At 39.6% G+C, this 18,900-nt stretch overlaps 2 protein-coding genes across 2 annotated transcripts; both read right to left on the reverse strand.

Annotated features, from left to right (window-relative positions):
• Positions 1-3,228: 3,228 nt before the first annotated feature.
• LOC136175161 (olfactory receptor 52K1) lies at positions 3,229-4,173 on the reverse strand. Its single transcript, XM_065945476.1, has one exon. It carries the CDS (start codon positions 4,171-4,173, stop codon positions 3,229-3,231), a length of 945 nt encoding a protein of 314 aa, XP_065801548.1.
• Positions 4,174-17,375: 13,202 nt separating this feature from the next.
• On the reverse strand, positions 17,376-18,329 carry LOC136175268 (olfactory receptor 52M1-like). The gene has a single exon (XM_065945585.1). It carries the CDS (start codon positions 18,327-18,329, stop codon positions 17,376-17,378), a length of 954 nt encoding a protein of 317 aa, XP_065801657.1.
• Between the last annotated feature and the right edge of the window lie 571 nt (positions 18,330-18,900).

Consider the following 18,900-nt stretch of genomic DNA (forward strand, 5'->3'; position numbering starts at 1 on the left):
AGCCCTTTGGGGAGTAAGGAAGCCCTATTAGAAAACACAAGAAAAATTATTCTTCATGTCAATGTATGACAAAAACCACTAAATATTGTAAAGTAATTAGCCTCCAACTAATGAAAATAAATGAAAAAAAATTATTGTAAAAGTGGCTATTGGGTTAACATTTGCTTGTTGTGTTTTTGCTCTTAATGTGCTAAGGTTGTGTTATGGAAACCATTGTTAATATAGTTAAAGATCTAGAAAAATAAGAGCTTAGCCCTAGTGTGGTAACAATGAGATGGTTAATTGTCAGCCAGGAGTGCTAGGCAGAGGCTGCCTCACTGAAGCCGCAGAGTCTGTGTGGGGTAAACCTCTTAGATAAATTGAACTGACAACTTCTGCAGAAGAATTGACTTTTATGTTAACAAGGTTATACTTCTACTATGTTGTGATATGCTGTACTGTTGCCCTATGAGACTGTAACTTTCCTGTTAAGATCACCACAGAAACAGAAAATAGGTTTACATTCACCTGACTTGCATAAAATGTCCATAGGCCCCAAGGCCAAAAGATAATGTACAAGACCCTCATAAACAAAGAAGTATGCAGAAAACACCCTGATTTCATGAAGGACAAGCTGATATAATGTTAAACTATCTTCCCCTTAGAAATGCACTAACTTAGGGTATAAAAGCTACGGTAAAAAATAAAGCATTGCCAGACTCTGCTGCACATCCCCAGTCTGGTCTCTCTCCCTCTCTCCCTCTCTCCCTCTCCCCCCAATGCCGTTCATCCTCAGGGTACCCCTGGATCCTACTGAGGCTGGACCCTGGCATGTCCTAGTGGAAGCATCATTTCCTAAGGCTTCTAGGTCAACAAGGCCGAATATTATGGAAAGAGCAAAAATTTTGCTAATAGTTCATTAGGGGAAATAGTGTCACTCCCACTTTGCCCCTTGATTCCTAGACCTGTGAATCCTCACTATGGGGAAAAAATAGTATTAATACTATATATCAGATGCTGACTCAGAGCATATGCAGCCTTTTGGAGAACCTTCTGAAGCCCTGCAAGGTGTTGCTACCTAGTTGGTACTGTATCTGTCTTCAAAAGGCCATGCCACTCTTCTATAAGTCTAGCTGCTTCAGGGTGATGGGAAACATGATTAACATTAGTGAATTCCATGAACATGGGATCATTATGTCATATATGAACTGAATTCTTACCAGAAGCAATGCAATACCCTAATGGTGGATAAGGCTTTCTATAAATCCATAGATGAGTTTCAAAGAGGCCTTCCCTGATAGCTCAGCTGCTAAAGAATTCGCTTGCAATTCAGGAGACCTGGGTTCAATCCCTGGGTTGGGAAGCTCTTGGAGAAAGGGAATGGGTAACCACTCCAATATTCTGGCCTGAAGAATTCCATGGGGAGAGGACTTTGGCAGGCTGCAGTCCATGGGGTTGCAAAGAGTTGAACATGAATGAGCAACTTTCACACAATTTTGGAAAGAGCATTGCATACAGGAAGGAAAAACCATATCCCAAATATCTATTCCAATAGGAACAAAACACTGACTCCCCCTGCCCCACCACACACACACTTGCATGATGGAAGCAGTCTAGTGTAATCAAACTGTGCCAGGGTAGCTGGCTCAGATCCTTGAGACCATCATTCTTCATGTGTGTTTAAGATGCAAACTGTGACACGACATAGTCTCTGAAAAAGCACTTTCAGGCCCATCAGGTTGCTTGGTTTTTAGAACTGAAGAAACTTATTACTGAAGAAAAAGATCACAAAATAAAAAAAAGTCTGTATAAGACACCTTCATGAAAACTGGGTATGAGATTCTTTTACAAAGAACTAACTGAAGGAGTGTTCAAGTATAAGAAACCAAAGCAGGAAGATAAATGGAAGTGGTATCAATTTTACAATATAATAGAAGAAATAATGCAATTTCTTTTCTTTAAATGTTTGGTCTTGAACTTTCATGAGTTGGAATGCAACAAAGAGCTCACAACTCCATCAGTCAGCTTTTTCCTGGGCTATGTGATAAAACAACTCCCAAATCTAAGTGGTTTACTAAAAAGAAAAAATCATCTTTGCTCATGTTATAGGAACACTATGGGTCAGCTGTGGCTGTATTCCAGTCTGTGAGTCAGATTCACATCTGCTTCATGTATATTTTCCATCTTAGTCTAGGGTGAAAAAAAGCTCTGGGAACATGATTATTCTTGTAAGCAGAAGAGAAAAGTGAGAATGACTGAGCCAAGCTACAGACACATTTTAACATCTTTTATTATTGTGGCACATTTCAAGACCACTGCATTCCACTGGCCAAAGAAAATCACATAGCAAAGATTTAACATTCCTGGAGTGAGAAAAATCCCCTCCCATGGTAGAGGGACAAGAGAATAAATATTTGAACAATAATTCAAACTACCTCAATTACTTATTGTAACTCATTTCTTTAACTTCAGAAGTCTTCATGATGGAACGTTAATTATGGTGTTAATTACTTCATGATGGTGTTAATTATTGTTTCTACATTTCATAGCCTAAAGATGGTATTCGACTCTTTGTTCATTCAATAAATATTACAATTAGTGGTTTTGGAGACAAAAGACGCATATGAGAAGAGTTAGTTACATATGTTTGTATAAATGGATGTCAGGAGAAAACGCCTGATAACTGTTAAGTAAAAAGTTGGCCATTAGTATGAGTCTGAAAGGAATTCAGAAACTGACTCAATGGGAGGAATAAGTCTCATTAGACATGGAGCTGTTCAACTGTAGAGCTAATAACATTGAGTGGTAGTTGGCTAAAGAGCGGCAGAGGCTAAAGTCCACTTGTCAGAAAGGATTTGGAGGCAATTTCAGTAGTACTAGTTGCGGTATTGGCATTTGAATCTTAAAATTTGTGGTTCAATTCCTCAGTCTAGATGAAGAGCTGACCAAAATCTCCGCTTCTTGTACCAATCTCAGCCAGTATTCTACTGTCTTTCACCTAGATGAGAGCAATGCTTTGGAAGGGTCTTTATGTTGTCCTTATGTATGTGATGAACCTACAAGAATAGGTCAGACCTCTGCTATGAAACTATAGGGACATATCTGGTTTGATCTGACTGGATTTGTGAGGAATCAGGCTTACACTGGAGAATTGCCACACTCAAATTTTCCTATTGAGGTTTTTCCTCTCCACCTCAGTTCATGGACTGGTGGATTCTGGACTAGTGTTTAAGAAAAAAAATTATATATCTATACATTCTTTCTCCAGAATAGACTGAGCACATGATCACGAATCTGCTTGGTTTTGACACCATAGATGATGGGGTTGACCATGGGTGGGAAAAGAAGATAAAAGATAGCAAGCAGTATGTGGACATGAGGGGCAGCCCGCTGAGCCACACGGTGCATCACTGAGGAGATGACCACAGGTGTGTAGGTGGACAAGATAGCACCTACGTGGGACACACATGTCCCAAAGGCCTTGTAGCGGGCCTCCTGAGAGGCAAGCTGTAGAACTGCCTGGAGGATGAAGATATAAGACAGGATAACAAAAAGCAGGTCCAACACTACTATGAACATGGCCACAGCAATACCATAGATGTTGTTGAAGCGAGTGTCCCCACAGGCCAGCCTTACCACGGCCATGTGCTCACAGTAGCAATGGGCAATCACTGGACCTCGGCAGTAGTGGAAGCGTCTGAGCAGAAAGGGGAGTGGAGTCATGAGTGTCACAGCCCGAGTCACAGCAGCCAAGCCGATCTTGATGATAAGTGGCCCGGTGAGGATGGTGCTGTAGTGCAGTGGCTTGCAGATGGCCACATAGCGGTCAAAGGCCATGGCCAGCAGCACCGCCGACTCCATGATGGAGAAGGAGTGAAGAAAGAACATCTGTACCAGACAGGCATAGAAGTTGATTTCTCGATCTCGAAACCAAAAAATAGCCAGCATTTTGGGAAGTGTTGTAGAGGAAAGGACAAGATCAATGATTGCCAGCATGGCCAAAAAGAGGTACATGGGCTCATGGAGGGCTGCATCAGCTTGAATAATGAAGAGAAGGGTGCAGTTGCCTAGAAGAGCCAAAGTATAGGCGAAGCAGAAGGGAATGGAGATCCAGACATGCAGGTGCTCCAAACCTGGAATCCCTATCAACAGGAAGGCAGCTGGATGGGTTGAGGTAATATTAGAGGCTGCCATGGTTCCTGGAAATTCTCCTTCATCAATTTTTACAAGGTAGCTTCTCCTATGTATAATTTCCTGGGAACGTTAGCCCTTATTTCCATTGCTGGACCTTGAACAAAGTCAGTTATTAGTCCTCATAGACATGGAGAAGCTTAACCCACATTTCTACCCTCAAGGAACTCAATCTCATTTAGTAGATAGAACATTACACATCATGAAAATGGATATCACAGGACAGTTTCATAAAAGAACAGAGAAAAGCTAGTGTTTTTTGTGTTCATGGTGATGTCAAATACCCTGATAAAAAGAAGTAAAAATACATTTAAGCCAATTCATTTTCTTTAAAATAAACCTTGGTACCTTTTCTACATGATAATTAAGCTAAACTCACAATCATAAAAGCCAATTTTCTGTTCAGAAATCTCAGACTTAGGTGTCTGGGTAAATCAAATAAAGCATACAATTTCCAATGCTCCTATTAATCACACAACTTGTGTATTTTCTCTAGTACTGCTACATCTGATGTGGTTGTCACTAGCCAGACATGGCTATTTCAATTTGTAAAACTTAAATAAAATTAAAACTCAATCGATGAACATGAGTCTATCTTGAGCAAGCTCCAAGAGTTGGTGATGGACAGGGAAGCCTGCTGTGCTGTAGTTCGTGGGTTGCAAAGAGTTGGACACGACTGAGTGACTGAACTGAAAACTCAATACCTCAATCATATTAAAACACATTAACTGCTCAGTAGCATACATAACTAGTGGTTACAATATTGGACCATTCAGATACAGAATATTTCCATCACTGCAGAAAATTCTCCTGGAGACAACTGTTCTAGAATGTATCTCCCAGGTCCCTTCCATATTCACAAATCTCTGTAATACAGCCCTGCCTCTAGCTTATTGGGGCGGGGTTGGGGGGGGGGGAACGCAGAGCCACCTCTGTTCTCCTTCACTTAAATTCATATCAACTTCCATATTCATGTGGCTATCCCTCTACCCATCTTCTAGCTCCTGTTCATCACAGGAAAATTCTTTCTTTTTTTAATGTTTTTTTAATCACACGAGAATTCTTATCTTCAGCAAGACTGATATCTGATTTCCATTTTAATAAAAGCCCTTTATTCTTAACAATATCTAACCTTTCCCTTTTTTTCTCTTTTCTTTCAGATCCATAGAGTGACTGAGTTTCAACATAGCTACTCTTTTCTAAGTCCAGTTAATAAGCTTGTGAGCATTAATAATATAATAGATTTAAGACATTAACATAATACTGGACAAAGTAAGTACTGAAAGAACTTGCTCTCTTTTAATATTAGAAAATTAAATTTTTGGAAACTTCATCTCTCAGATACCATAGTAGTGTTAGGTAGCTGAGTTCTAGTTTTATCCAATTCCAGTGTCCTAAATAACTAGACTTTATTGCTTCCATTAAAACACCTTAAATGCAAAAAATTCAGCAATCCAAGTTGAAAATAAGCTAGTTCCTTTCCATGTGGTATGAAAAAATTTAGAATCTGAAGGTATTGAATTAAATCATGACTGCTACTTACACTAGCTGCGTGGTCTTGCACTGATCACTTATCTCCAGGTCTGTTTTCCTTCTCTGTAACTCTGGGGAATTGAAATGCTCTACCTCACTTAGAGAAGGTTGTTGTGAGGGTAGGTGGGATTATGCATAAAATCCTTTAGTATTTGCAGAGTCTTATTTGCCATTTATCTTTCCTCCTCCATAGGACTACAGTTTTCTGTTAAAAAATTGTTAACATTCTCCCTTCATGATTTTATATTCTCCTATAAACTCAAATCTCTGCTTCTCATTACAGGAAATATCTAAAAATGCTTCCATCTCAACTGTTTGAAATAGCATTTGGTAATAAACCATTTCATTCCCATTCTGTCCCTGAAACTGCTCCCACTTACCATCAATGGCCCCTATGCAGATGGTGCTCTTGTAACTTTCTGCTTTCATGCGACTTAGCCTCTCAGCAAGTTTTGTCTGAATTACCTCTCTCCTTTTTAAAATCCTCTCTTCTCTTGAGTACAATGATATTACCATTTCCTACCTTATTAGCTTCTCATGTCAGTCCCCTGTTTCTGCCTTACTTCTAAATATTAAATTCTTTAAGGGCTCAATATTGAACTGTGGTCAAGTTTATATCATAGAACATTCAGTAAATATATTCAGTAAACTTCCAGAACAATATTTTTACTGAATAGTTTACAGATAAATCCAAGAACAAAACAGACTGATAACCATTGATAGGACAAATTTTCTAACGGTTTGAGTAGGATAATAAAAGAACACAATAATCAAATCACAGTGTGATTGAAGGTATCACTATTGTGAAAGAAACAGGGTGATGAGAAGAGTAAATCCTGAAGTTGGAGGACAGGGGAGGTAAGCAATTTTAAATAGAACAGGAAGGGAATTTATGCAAAAACTGAGGTGAGGAGATAAATGAGATTGGTTTCTGGCTTCTTTAAAAGACACTGGTATTCCATCAAGGTGGTTTATGTAGAGAAAATAATTGAAAAGTGATTTATGTAGAGAAAATAATAGAAAAGAGTAAAACTGAAAAGTGAGTGCAGTACTGAGTATAGAACTGAGTTGGATAATGCTGTGACCAAGTGTGTTCAACCCCATATGAAGAACCATGTAGAAGGCACCTCTGGATCATCTACCCAACACAAAAGATGAGTATATTTATCCATTGGTTTCCACCCTACCACCAGGTCTTGTTTCGACCACACCACCAGGTCAAGGGTTGATCCAAAGAGTGTTGATTTCTTCACACTCCCAGGTTCACACAGGCTCAAGAATAGCTGAGGAGTGTCTTTCAGGTGCCCCATGCAATGGACCAGAGGAACCCAGGGGCAGGGTGCAGCTGAGTAAATTGCAGTCAGGCCATACCTGCACTCAAGTAATTGCCCCAGCATGGCTAGAACAAAAAGTTGGATGAGAAGAAGTGGGACAGGCATCACAGGTTGGAGAATATAGGGAACTACCCTTGTGATAAGAACTCTAAGTGAAGGGAACAGTCAGAGGAAATGCCCTAAGGCAGAATATGCCTAGTGTTCAAGGATCAGCTGAAGGCCAGTGTGGTTAGATGATGTGAATGTGGGAGAGATCCATATAGGACATATACATAGAGCCAGATCACACAGGGCCCTGCAGGCCTTTGCAGAACTTTGCAAATGCTTATTTCTCTCATTGTCATTTTTTCGGGAAAACTGATATATATTTAAAAAGTATATTTTTAAAGTTTTCTGTAGCTTCTGTAATAAGGATAGTGTAAATGAGTAAGGGTAAAAACAGAAGAAAAAAAGACTCTGGTGTCTGTAATCAGGGAAGGAGAATGTTGGCTAAGAAACAAAAGTGACAGCATATATGGTAAGAAGCAATGGGATTTTTTTTTTTTTTAACAGATTAAATGCAGGCCATGAGAAAAAAAGAGTCAAAGATGACACCAAGATATATGGCTTGAACAACTGAAAAAAGAAGCTGCTCTCAATTGAGATGGGGAAGGCCATGAAGGAGGAGAAAAGCTGAGAAAATTTCAGAAGCTAAGTGGAAATCTAAATAAACCTGTTGATATATTTAGATATGAGTCTAGAGTTCAAGACAGATTTTGGCTACTGATATAAACTTATTGCTATAAACAGATAATAGCTATGAAGTTGAGATCAATAAGTGTTCATAAAGAGTGGAGAACCAAGAACTGAAATCTCAACAATAGAACTTCTATCACATATGACAGATATCTAAGGAACCCCTCGTTAGCCTTGGCTGGATGCAGCAGCATAACATCCTCTTCTCATTGGAAATTATTTTTGCATATCTTTAATACTCCCACATATCTGCTAGAACAAGCACTTAGCTCTGTAGGAGACAAAATTATGACAGCAGGAATTTTTGTTGTTCACAGGTTTATTTTCAGTGTCAATAAAAGTGCCATGTACCTAGCAATCACTCTTTAAATGACTGTTAACAATCTCATACCTATTGCAACTTTACCCTCAGTAAATATGGGTTTTCCCACAAAACCAAATATATTGACTTTACATCTGAGTCTCTACATTTTCCTGGCTTACTCTGTACACTTTCAGAACATAACTGATCACTTTGTGGCTTGTCCACCCTTTCTCAAAGAAAAATGCACCTGAGAAATCCTATTTCTTTATCCAAACACAGATTTACAACAGTATCTGAATTTTATTTCTGCTGAAGCTCATCAAGAATATACCCTTCCCAAAATCAGAACCTCAGAGTGGGAAAGAGAAAGGAGACAGGCTTCTTCCTCTAATACTCAGGATGCAGGAACCTGCTTATAGTTAACGTTTTTTTCCAGGGTATACAGTTTCAAGAGCCGAAGTGTCATCATTAGACAACAGAACTTGTCGTCTTTGTTTTCCCAAAAGTACTTAAATGGCTTTTCATAAACAGAAAGCACTAGTCGACACATGCATCTGTTAGGTAGTTAGAATAGGAAAGAGGAGTCCAGAATGTCGGTGGCTAAAAGACAAGGAAGGGAAAAGCTTGCGAAAATAGAACAAAGGAAGGTCCGAGGACTGGAGTGAGGACCTCAGGCAGATCAAACAGCACTCCTAGCTAGCCCAATTTACATAGGAGAGGCCCAGGGAGAGGAGAAAAACATAAAAAGAAGAGCCAAAGGGCCAGGGCTCTCTCACTCACTCTCACTCTCTGACGCACTCTCTCTCTTTGTCTCGCTTCTCTTCAAGTCTTTTGGGTCAGCATGCCCTCACACCTCAAGGATGTATTTTCCTTTATTTTCTAAATAAAACTGAGCTGTAACATGGAACTGTAACATTGGTCTGTCCGAGAGCTGTAACACAGGTCTGTCTGAGAGCTGCAATGCTGGTCCATTGCTTAATTTTTTTTTTGTGACAAGACAGAACCAAGGAAATTACACACTCCCCCAACACATCTATTTTGTAGTCTATATCTATATTGTAAAAAGATATAATACTGATGGATTTTAAGATTAAGACCCAGAGACGAGAACACTGTCACTCACCTAAGGTCCTTTAAGGATGCAGCTTGTGGGAAAGAGCCTATTAGAGATGTATTTCTTATTTCTACCTGCGCCTTTTTTAGTTCAGGCCGCATTTTCTCTCTCCTGATTCATGCAGAAGCCTCCTAACTGGGCCTGGGTATGGGAGGTACTGACTGTGCCCCCATCCTTCCCCACTCACCACACCTGTGTTACCTCTTTCCTGTTTTCTGCAGTTCTAGCTCTGCCCACAGCCCTTAGTCTGAAGTAGAATTCTTGGCTCTGTCCTTTAGTTTCATGCAGTCCCAGTGGGAGAAATCTGAGAAGGTGAGAGCTTAGAAAGGAGCAGCTGGTTTTACCCTGATAAACCTCTGATCTTCTCCCAAAAGGATATGGAAGCAGACACTGCTGCACTTGGGAAGGGCTCTTAGGGGGTTATTGAAGCCTCTTAATCTCTCCTCTGAGGGTTGACGCTATGGGGCTCCCCTGACCCAGGGTTCTGCTCCATCCCTGGGGTTTCCAATAGCCCATGTCCTGTCCATGTTTAGTGGTGCCACTTCATACCTCCCAAAGGTCATTGTTTGCTATCCAGAGGCTGAGAGCACTTGGTCTTCCACATGCCTTCCCTTATCCCTACCCTACCTTATCTGTGTCTAAGAAACAGAGCTCCATTCGAACATATAAACTGTAATCAAGTCCTACTTCATAGGAGTTCTGGTTGAATCAGATCAAGGCCAAGATCATCTCTTGGGTATTTGTTTTGCATACATGTTACATATTGGCATTGATTTCCAGCTTATAAATTTGGAAAGGCAATTTCTCTGATCTTATTCTGTTTCTTATTTAAAATGGAGATCATATTTCCAATTTCTCCTAATTTACTTGGATGATATAATTATATATTAATATTTGAGAAGTCCTATTGTAATTATTATCAGTAAATAATTACCAACCATCTATTAAAAATGGTTGATCTTTCTATCTACAACTGACTTTAATATCTGCTATTTTGCAAAGTCCTGAGTTGGAAGCCTGTTTTTATCAGGGTTCTTCATGAACATTACCTGTCTTAATTCCCCATAATACTTTAAAAAAGTAATTTAGAGCTATGTACCTCAATCACACCCACCCTCTTCCTATAGAGGTATCCTGGACCTAACTTATCTTCCCTCATTGTTAGCCTTCAGGGGCAGTTTATTCAGTGACCCCAAAACCCCCACAACCTCCAGCTCCAAAGATATGTCTGTTATCCTGAGATGTTAAAGTGAAATTCCTACATAATACCTTTACGTTTGGAGCCTAAGTTAACCAAGTATAGGTAGTCCAAAAGGTGGCATAAGGAGCAAAGCAAGCAAGACAGAAAAAAAGGCCTTTGTATTGAGAGAAATCTATGATGGAACAGAGGACACACTTAAGCTAGGAATACCATGCTCACAGGAAACAGATCTAGGACATGGCCAGCAAAGCTGAGTTGATACAGGCTTAAATGAGTGACTACAGCTCATGGTCAGAACAACCAGGCAAAGTCAGATAAAGCAGGCTGGCCTTGAGTGAACAAAATAGCTTATGTTTCCCCCTAACTCCATTCTGAGGGGATAAAGTCTGATATTATAGGGAAAGTGATGAAAAAACATGAGTAGGGAGGGACTGTGGCTTATATAATTGTTGGAGATAACAAATGGAATTGAGCTGAGATGTTCTAGTATTTTATTTGTGTCTTCCGGACTTTTGTGCATCAATATTTACTCACATTTATCCATATGTTTAAGTTTTCTCATATTCTTCATTCTGCACAGTTCTGTGCTGCTACCTTATTCAGTTTTCTGCTTTAAGAACTTTTAGTTTGCTTTTAGTGCAGGCCTAGTAGTGACACATTCCATCAATAATTACTTATAAAACTCTTTCAGTCATCTTTAATCTCAAAGGATACTTTCACTGGGAACAGAATTCTAGATAAGTCACTTTCTTATCTATTTAAAGCTGTTGCTCAATTTTATTCTGCCTTCTTTTTCTCTACATGAACAGTGAGTGTTACATTTGAATTCATTAAATTCATGGGACCAAGTGTGTCTTTCACTCACTCCAACACTTTTTTTGGGCTTGTTTCCCTCCTTTTTTGGTTTTTAATTTGTTTATCTTTGGCTAGCTGAGTTTTTTTTATCACACAGAAATTTAGACCAGGTAAGGACTTTGCAAAAGTTTCTTTTTTTTTTTTTTCAGAATAAAATTCAGAGTTCTGGGCAGAGAGTTGACAAGATATAGTTTTCTCAAAGATTGTGTCTCATTTCTATGATAAGTACAGAGGAAGAACGTGAAGGTAGGATCAGGGAGGGGTATGACAATAATCCAGAGATTATATTGTCTCCTAACCAAGGTGCTAATGTTGCATGAGGTGAGAATAAGATTTTGCATTATTTCCAAAAGTGTTAATGGGATTTCGTAAAAGATTAGAAGATGCAAGAAGAAAGAGCTTTAAAGATAACATTGAGACTTTTGACTCAAGCAACAGGAAGGAAGGAGTCTTGGGATCGCTGAGTAGCACTAGGTCCTACACTCAAGCACTGTTCTTGCTGCTTCACTGATGATACACAGTTCAGCACACTCATTTGGGATGCTGGCAAGTTCTAATTTTTAGTCGTCTAGAAATATCATCACGAGGCCCAGTCCACTGCACCAGGTTTCTTTTTCCTAATCTCATATTCTGTGTGTGATGGTAAAATGTCATCTGCTTATAGGCTGCACACATTTCTTGTTCATGCTTTGTTCACATGCCAAACTCAAATGAGCTAGTACAGAAGGTAACTTCTCTTTTACTGTGAGTGACTGATCATGGTTGCTCTGATGTTAGAGGTATTACTTGACTTTGGGAGCCTTGTAATATTGGACTTGTCCTGGAAACAAGGCCAGTCCTTCTTCATTGATGATGTATATGACCTACAGGCTGTGATGCTCCTTGTGTAAGTCCTCAAGAGGATAAGCAGACCTCTGTTTTGGGAACTGCTTCTTTTCAGGCATGTTACTTTGTCTATTGGGGTTTCCAGGTGGTGCTAGTAGTAAAAAGGCCACCTAATGCAGGAGACTTAAGAGATGTAGGTTTGATCCCTGGGTCAGCACAATTCCCTGGAGGAGGGTATGTCAACCCACTCTAGTATTTTTGCCTGGAGAATCCCATGGACAGGGGAGCCTGATGGGCTACAGTCCATAGGATTGCAAAGAGTTGAACACGGCTGAAGTGACTTAGCATGCACACATTGTTTGTTAATGTATTGTTAGAATTTATTGTAAATTTTAAGCTTTCCATCTGTCTCAACTATGGTAAAAAAAAAAAAAAAGTTTTGATCTTGGGAACTATTTCTGTGTGTGTGTGTGTGTGTGTGTGTATGAGAGAGAGAGGGAATTACGAGAGCAAAGATAGAAAAAAGCATTAAGTAGGTCTCTGGGTTCTTGCTACCCCCCCCCCCTTTTTTTTTTTCGGCTTCCAATGTTTCCTGTTCATCTGACATGGACTTTTATATGTCAATGATAAAAAATGAAATTTGTAGAGATAGACATATATGTATATTTCATAAACAGTAGTCTAAGAACCCACCTGCAATACAGGAGACACAGGAGATGTGAGTTGAATCCCTGGGTGGAAAAAATCCCTTGGAGTTGGAAATAGCAACCTGTCCCAGTATTCTTGCTAGAAAATTCCATGGACAGAGGAGCCTAGCAGGTTACAGTCCAAGCGGTCACAAAGAGTCAGACAGGACAGAGCACCTAAGCACACACACATGCATAGCCTCTGAAGAAACAATGGGATCACAGGGTAACAGTGCAAATATGCTTTTGTGGAAGACATTGTATGATGGTGGACTAGTTTGCTGGGGTGGTATAATGAAATACCGTTCGTGTGAGTGTATGCATGCTAATTCGCTTCAGTTGTGTCCAGTTCTTTGTGACTTCATGGACTATAGCTCATTAGGCTCCTCTGTCCTTAGAATTTTCCAGGCAAAAATACTAGAGTAGGGTGCCATTTCTTCCTCCAGGGAATGCTCCCTACCCAAGGATTGAACCTGCATCTCCTGCATTGGCAAACGTGTTCTTCACCACTAGCACCACCTGGGAAGCACAAAATACCAAACACTGAGTAGATTGAAAAAGAGAAACAGTGGCTTCACAATTCTGGAGTCTAAAAAAAGTCCAAGCTAAGGTCCTGGCAGGGTTGGTGTCTTAGAGTTTTATTCTTACCTTTAACTTGACATTTTTCTCACTCTACTTTCACAGGGTGTTCCTCTGAGTGTGCCCATGCCCAGATTTCCTCTTCTTATAAGGATATATGTTAGAATTCCTTTTTTTTTTTTTTTTTTTACTGTGGCAAAACACACATAACTAAAAATTTAGCTTCTTAATCATTTGAAACTTCCCTGGTGGCTCAAACCGTAAAGGATCTGCCTGCAGTGAAGGAGACCCTGGTTTGAACCCTGGGTCTGGAAGATCCCCTGGAGAAGGAAATAGCAACCCACTCCAATATTCATGCCTGGAGAATCCCATGGACAGAGAGCCTGGTGGACTATAGTCCAGGGGGTCGCAAAGAGTCAGACATGGATGAGCAACTAACATTTTTCACTTCTACTTTAACAATTTTGAAGTGTATAGTGCAGTAGTATTAAATAGATTCATATTGTGCAATCATTGACACCTGTCTCCAGAGTTCTTTTCATCTTGAAAAATTGGAATAACAGACCACCTCACCTGCCTCTTAAGAAATCTGTATACAGGTCAGGAAGCAACAGACTGGTTCCAAATTGGAAAAGGAGGTACGTCAAGATGGTATATTGTCACCCTGCTTATTTAACTTATATGCAGACTACATCATGCAAAATGCTGGGCTGGATGAAGCACAAGTTGGAATCAAGATTGCTGGGAGAAACATCAAAAACCTCAGATATGCAGATGACACCACCCTTATGCAGAAAGCGAAGTTCTTAAAATTGTATCAGACTAAATTAAGGATTTTTAAAATCAATTCCAATTTATCTTATATAACTTTATTTTTACTCTAAACCCCATTATGGATGGAAGATTCAGGGAGAAAAAAATGAAGGAAATGACATTTTGCACAGCTGAGTTTGAGTATAGTTTTACTTGTTATACAAGGAAATATTTAAGAGTATTTAGTGTTTTACTGTCACAAGACTAATTAAGTGGGTGTCAACATTTAAAAGCCTCAGTGGGTACCAGGCAGTCAAGGGGAACAGAGCAAACCTGGGTCTGTGTATTTGACTTTGTGCAGAGAAGCAAAGAGTAATGTTTTCTGGAGTAGAGGTTGGTACATTTTACAAGTGAGGCACAACTGCAAGGTCTTTGGCTTTTCCAAGAACTTGCTCATGTTACTCTTCATGCCTTGTTACCCTTCCCATGGGCCATTCAGTACACAACAGAATACTGTTTTTAAAAGAGAAGTTGTTTTTTGTGTGCCAGGAATTATGCAGCATTTTAAGTTCATTATCATTATATTCTTATAATTAACACATGAGGAGCTACTATCATTACTTCCATTTCTAAGAAGAGACTGAAGTTTAGATTGTGCAGTACATCCAAAGTCTAGAAGTGACAAAAATGGTTCAGATCCATCTCCACCCTTTATTCTAAGTCCAGAGCCCAGGTTCTTAAACTATTCATACTTGTGTCACATAACACTTTAATAAATAGAATGATGCTTCCTCACTTAACTATTCCCCAGTCTTTATTTTTTTCCATGAAGACTCATAGACTAAAAATGTGATGACTATGTATTTTACTTCCACCCTGAGTATGGTTAATAGAAAAGAAAGAAATTCGTGTGAAGGAGAAACAAGGTGTTGGCTTTGAAATAAGAGGGATATTCAGGTATTGGACTTAACACACCCTCATACTGCATTCACAAGGGTATCTTTCCTCTTATCCTGAGATAACTCTTTCACTATGAAAAGGCTCAATGATGACTATAGTTGACAAGGAATTAAATACTGTAATTAAGCTTATATCCTGAATCTGATAGGCCTGGGTATTGTCATGAATGGTGGTCCCCAGGGTGGAGGAGAAGTGCACAAATAGGTAGTATTTTTCTTCTTTATCTTTATACAGTATTGAATGACTGGGGATAACAAACTAGGGGCTACCAGTAGTTGGCTTTAATCTATAGTAGAACTAACAGGTCATCTGTAGAGAAACACCTTACTGTGGGATTTTGGAGGATATTGGCTAGAAAGTTCTTAGTACTCATCCTTGTGAATTCAATTAAGTACAGATTAAAAGCCCTGAATCTCCATACACACACTTTGCTTCACATAGTGTAAATGGACTTCTGGCTAATGCCAAAGAATTATCCTGCAACACAATTTCCTTGTTCATGGCCATCACCATAGCTGAGGGAAATAACATCATTTTTTAAATTTTCTCAAAGCCCAAGGTTTGGTCAGGAGACAAAGTAAGCTTCTAACTCTTATTTTACAGTATATTTTCATCAACTCCTGATACAAGTTAGCAGACAAATTACATTTGGCATTAAAATTATGTTCATAGAACACAATATTTCCCCAATAAACAGACTTGCTTTTGGCACTGAACTTTAGGACCCTTGATAAGGAGATGGGAAATGAGCACCTTTCACCCAAAATAATGAAAAAGAAGTATTCCCAATTAAACCTTAGGCTTAGGCATAATATCCTGAGGAAATAGAAATTTATACCTTGCTTGGGGGTGGGGGTTAAGCTAAACTTTAGAAAGTTTCTGATATATATGGCTTGAACTTTAGTTCTGGCTTAATTATTGAGTTCTTTATACATTCAAATACAAAGATGATTCGTTATATTTTAAGTCAGCTTCATCATGATGAGTCACTCCAGTCATGTCAGACTCTATTCAATCCTATGGACTGTAGCCCACCAGGCTCCTCTGTCCATGGGATTCTCCAGGCAAGAATACTAGAATGGGCTGCCATTGCCTACTCCAGGGGATCTTCCCCATCCAGGGATCAAACCCTCAACTTACATCTCCTGCATTGGCAGGCAGGATTTTTACCACTTGCACCACCTGGGAAGCCCTAGGTTTTGAATTTTTGTAATGGGTTGGAAATTGAGAAGGTTAAATGAGCATGTTAGATTTAAAGTCTGAAACATCAACTAAAATGGACATACCATAAGTGAGTGAAATTGCTTCATTCCATTTGTTATCACAAAATATAGGTTTGAAGTAGCCATCACATGATGGAACTTCTATGATCAATAAAGTTCATACATTTCATTTTGATAACTTATCCATAAGAATTATCCAAGGATATTTAAAGTTTTATCAAGGTTTGCATCTACCACTGGGAATATATTTATTCTTACCATCTTTACTCAGTTCTTTATCCCACCTCTTTCAAGTGAATAATCCCAGTGTTACCTTCTTGCTTCTGTCATTTTACTTCAGTTTGGCTGCTGTGCTTCAGGTATGCCATTTCAGAGACTCCAAAATGGAATCTCTTAATATCCTTCTGTCTCTTCCTCCCCACTCACAGTCAACTTTTTTTTTTATGAGGATAAATGGAAATGCAATATCCCACATATCTATTTAAATGGGAGAATGACCCAACTTGAGGACTTCAACACCTTTCTAAAACACCCACTCACAGTCAACTTTTTTTATGAGGAAATGTGGGATATTGCATTTCCATTTATCTATTTAAATGGGAGAATGATCTGGCTTGAGGACTTCCACACCCTTCTAAAACAGTTTACAAATTCTGCTAGTAAAGGTCTGAAAAAATTAGAATAATTAATCTGAGACTTGGAATAGGACTCTACTACCCACAGGAGTTATACTTTTACCTTCCAGAAACTATGTAAAACACTCTCTCCAAAGAGAAACCAGAAGTCTTTTACCAAAAAAGTCAAAGATATAAATGATCCTTCTTCTGTTGTCTGTATGCTTGTGTCTGTTGCACTTAATTTTATGAACTCAAACAGTAAAAGGAATACTGTACAGAACTTCAAGCCCCTTATTTCCTCTTTCAAATATTTCAGGTATTCTCCTTTCTGGAAATCCATGGTCAAACTGATTATGTTCTAGTGTTCCTCTTATCCCCCAAACTCTGGTAAGACTTGGTTATATGGGTCTTATTTCATTGACTTCCCTGGTCAGAGCCTTTTCCTGCCATCATTAAATATCTGTATGTCTCATATATGCAGAACGCTCACTTGGATTGAGCCCCTGCCTTTAGAATGCGGAGAAGTCTCTCTCGAATTTGTTTAGTGCGAACAGCATAGACAACTGGATTGAGGATGGGTGGGATGAGGAGGTAAAAGTTGGCCAAAAGGATATGAATGTGGGGAGGGACATGATGGCCAAAGCGGTGAGTGAGAGAGGACACAGCAATGGGTATGTAAAAGACAAGGATAGCACAGATATGAGAACTGCATGTACCTAGGGTCTTAAGCCTAGCCTCAGGGGTGGCCAGCCCCATTACTGTTCTAAAAATCATCACATAGGAGGCAGTGATGGCTAATGAATCCAGGATCAATACCAGGAAGCCAATTCCCATTCCATATAAGTTGTTGACTGTGGTGTCACCACAAGCCAAGGTGACCACGGCCATGTGCTCACAGTAGGAGTGGGTAATGATTTGGGTCCGGTAAAGAGGCAGCCTCAGGCGAATCATTATAGGCAGGGGTCCAATGTAGAGTACTCCACGGAGGAGAGCAGCCAAGCCCAAATGTCTCACTGCTGTAAGGGTGAGCACTGAGGTGTGGCGTAGTGGGTTACAGATGGCCACGTAGCGATCAAAAGACATGGCAAGGAAGATGCCTGACTCAACAGTGGCAAAGCAATGGATAAAGAACATCTGGGCCAAGCAAGCATCCAGGTCAATGTGGTGGGCATCAAACCAGAAGATGGCTAGCAGTTTGGGCATGGTAGAGGTTGACAGGACTAAGTCAATGATAGCCAACATGCACAGAAAGAAGTACATGGGCTGGTGCAGGCTGTGCTCCAACTTTATCACTGCCAGGATGGTCACATTCCCCACCACAGCCACCAGGTACATGGAGCTGAAGGGGATGGAGAGCCAGATGTGCAGAGATTCCAACCCTGGGATGCCAGTGAGCCAGAAAGAAGTAGGAACCAAGCAGGCATTATTAGACAGGAACATGTTTGAGGGTGTAGAGTATCTAAGGGACAGGACCTCTTAGTTTTAGATTTTTACTCCTATGACAGATACTGCCTCTGGAAACTGTAGATGACTGGAATCTTATTTCCATTCAGGGTCACTGGTGGAACCTACAAGAAAGAAAAATTTTGAGTACCTACTTGAAAATTGACATGTCTTTTTATAAAAGACTATGCCTGAAAACACCCAATGGTATATCTTAGAAGCAGGTATGCTCATGACTTCTTCTGCTAAATGCTGTTCTATTTCCTTTAGGAAATGGTTCCCCCAAACAAAATTACTTGGGCAAAGGGGATGAACAATTTTAGAGACTTCTGCACTGGAAAACATAAAGTTCAACATGCAGTGATTAAATGTAAGTTCATGTAGTAATGTTTAGCCTAATGCCTGCATTTGCTTCTCTTCACTGTATACAGAGTAACATCAATAACACTGGCTAGCTATTTGAAATTCCCTATTTTATAATGAAAATTTGGAAAAATGTGCTCAAAAGTAAAGCAGTGTTTATGTATTACTGCAATATGATGTACATGTTTTACCAGGTAAGTGAGGG

This window comes from Muntiacus reevesi, chromosome 9, assembly GCF_963930625.1.
Source record: "Muntiacus reevesi chromosome 9, mMunRee1.1, whole genome shotgun sequence".
NCBI classification, from domain to species: Eukaryota; Metazoa; Chordata; class Mammalia; order Artiodactyla; family Cervidae; genus Muntiacus; species Muntiacus reevesi.

What these genes read in the sequence shown, in the direction of transcription:
- LOC136175268 (XM_065945585.1), bottom strand. Translation starts at nt 18,329, where the DNA reads ATGTTCCTGTCTAATAATGCCTGCTTGGTTCCTACTTCTTTCTGGCTC.
- LOC136175161 (XM_065945476.1), bottom strand. Translation starts at nt 4,173, where the DNA reads ATGGCAGCCTCTAATATTACCTCAACCCATCCAGCTGCCTTCCTGTTG.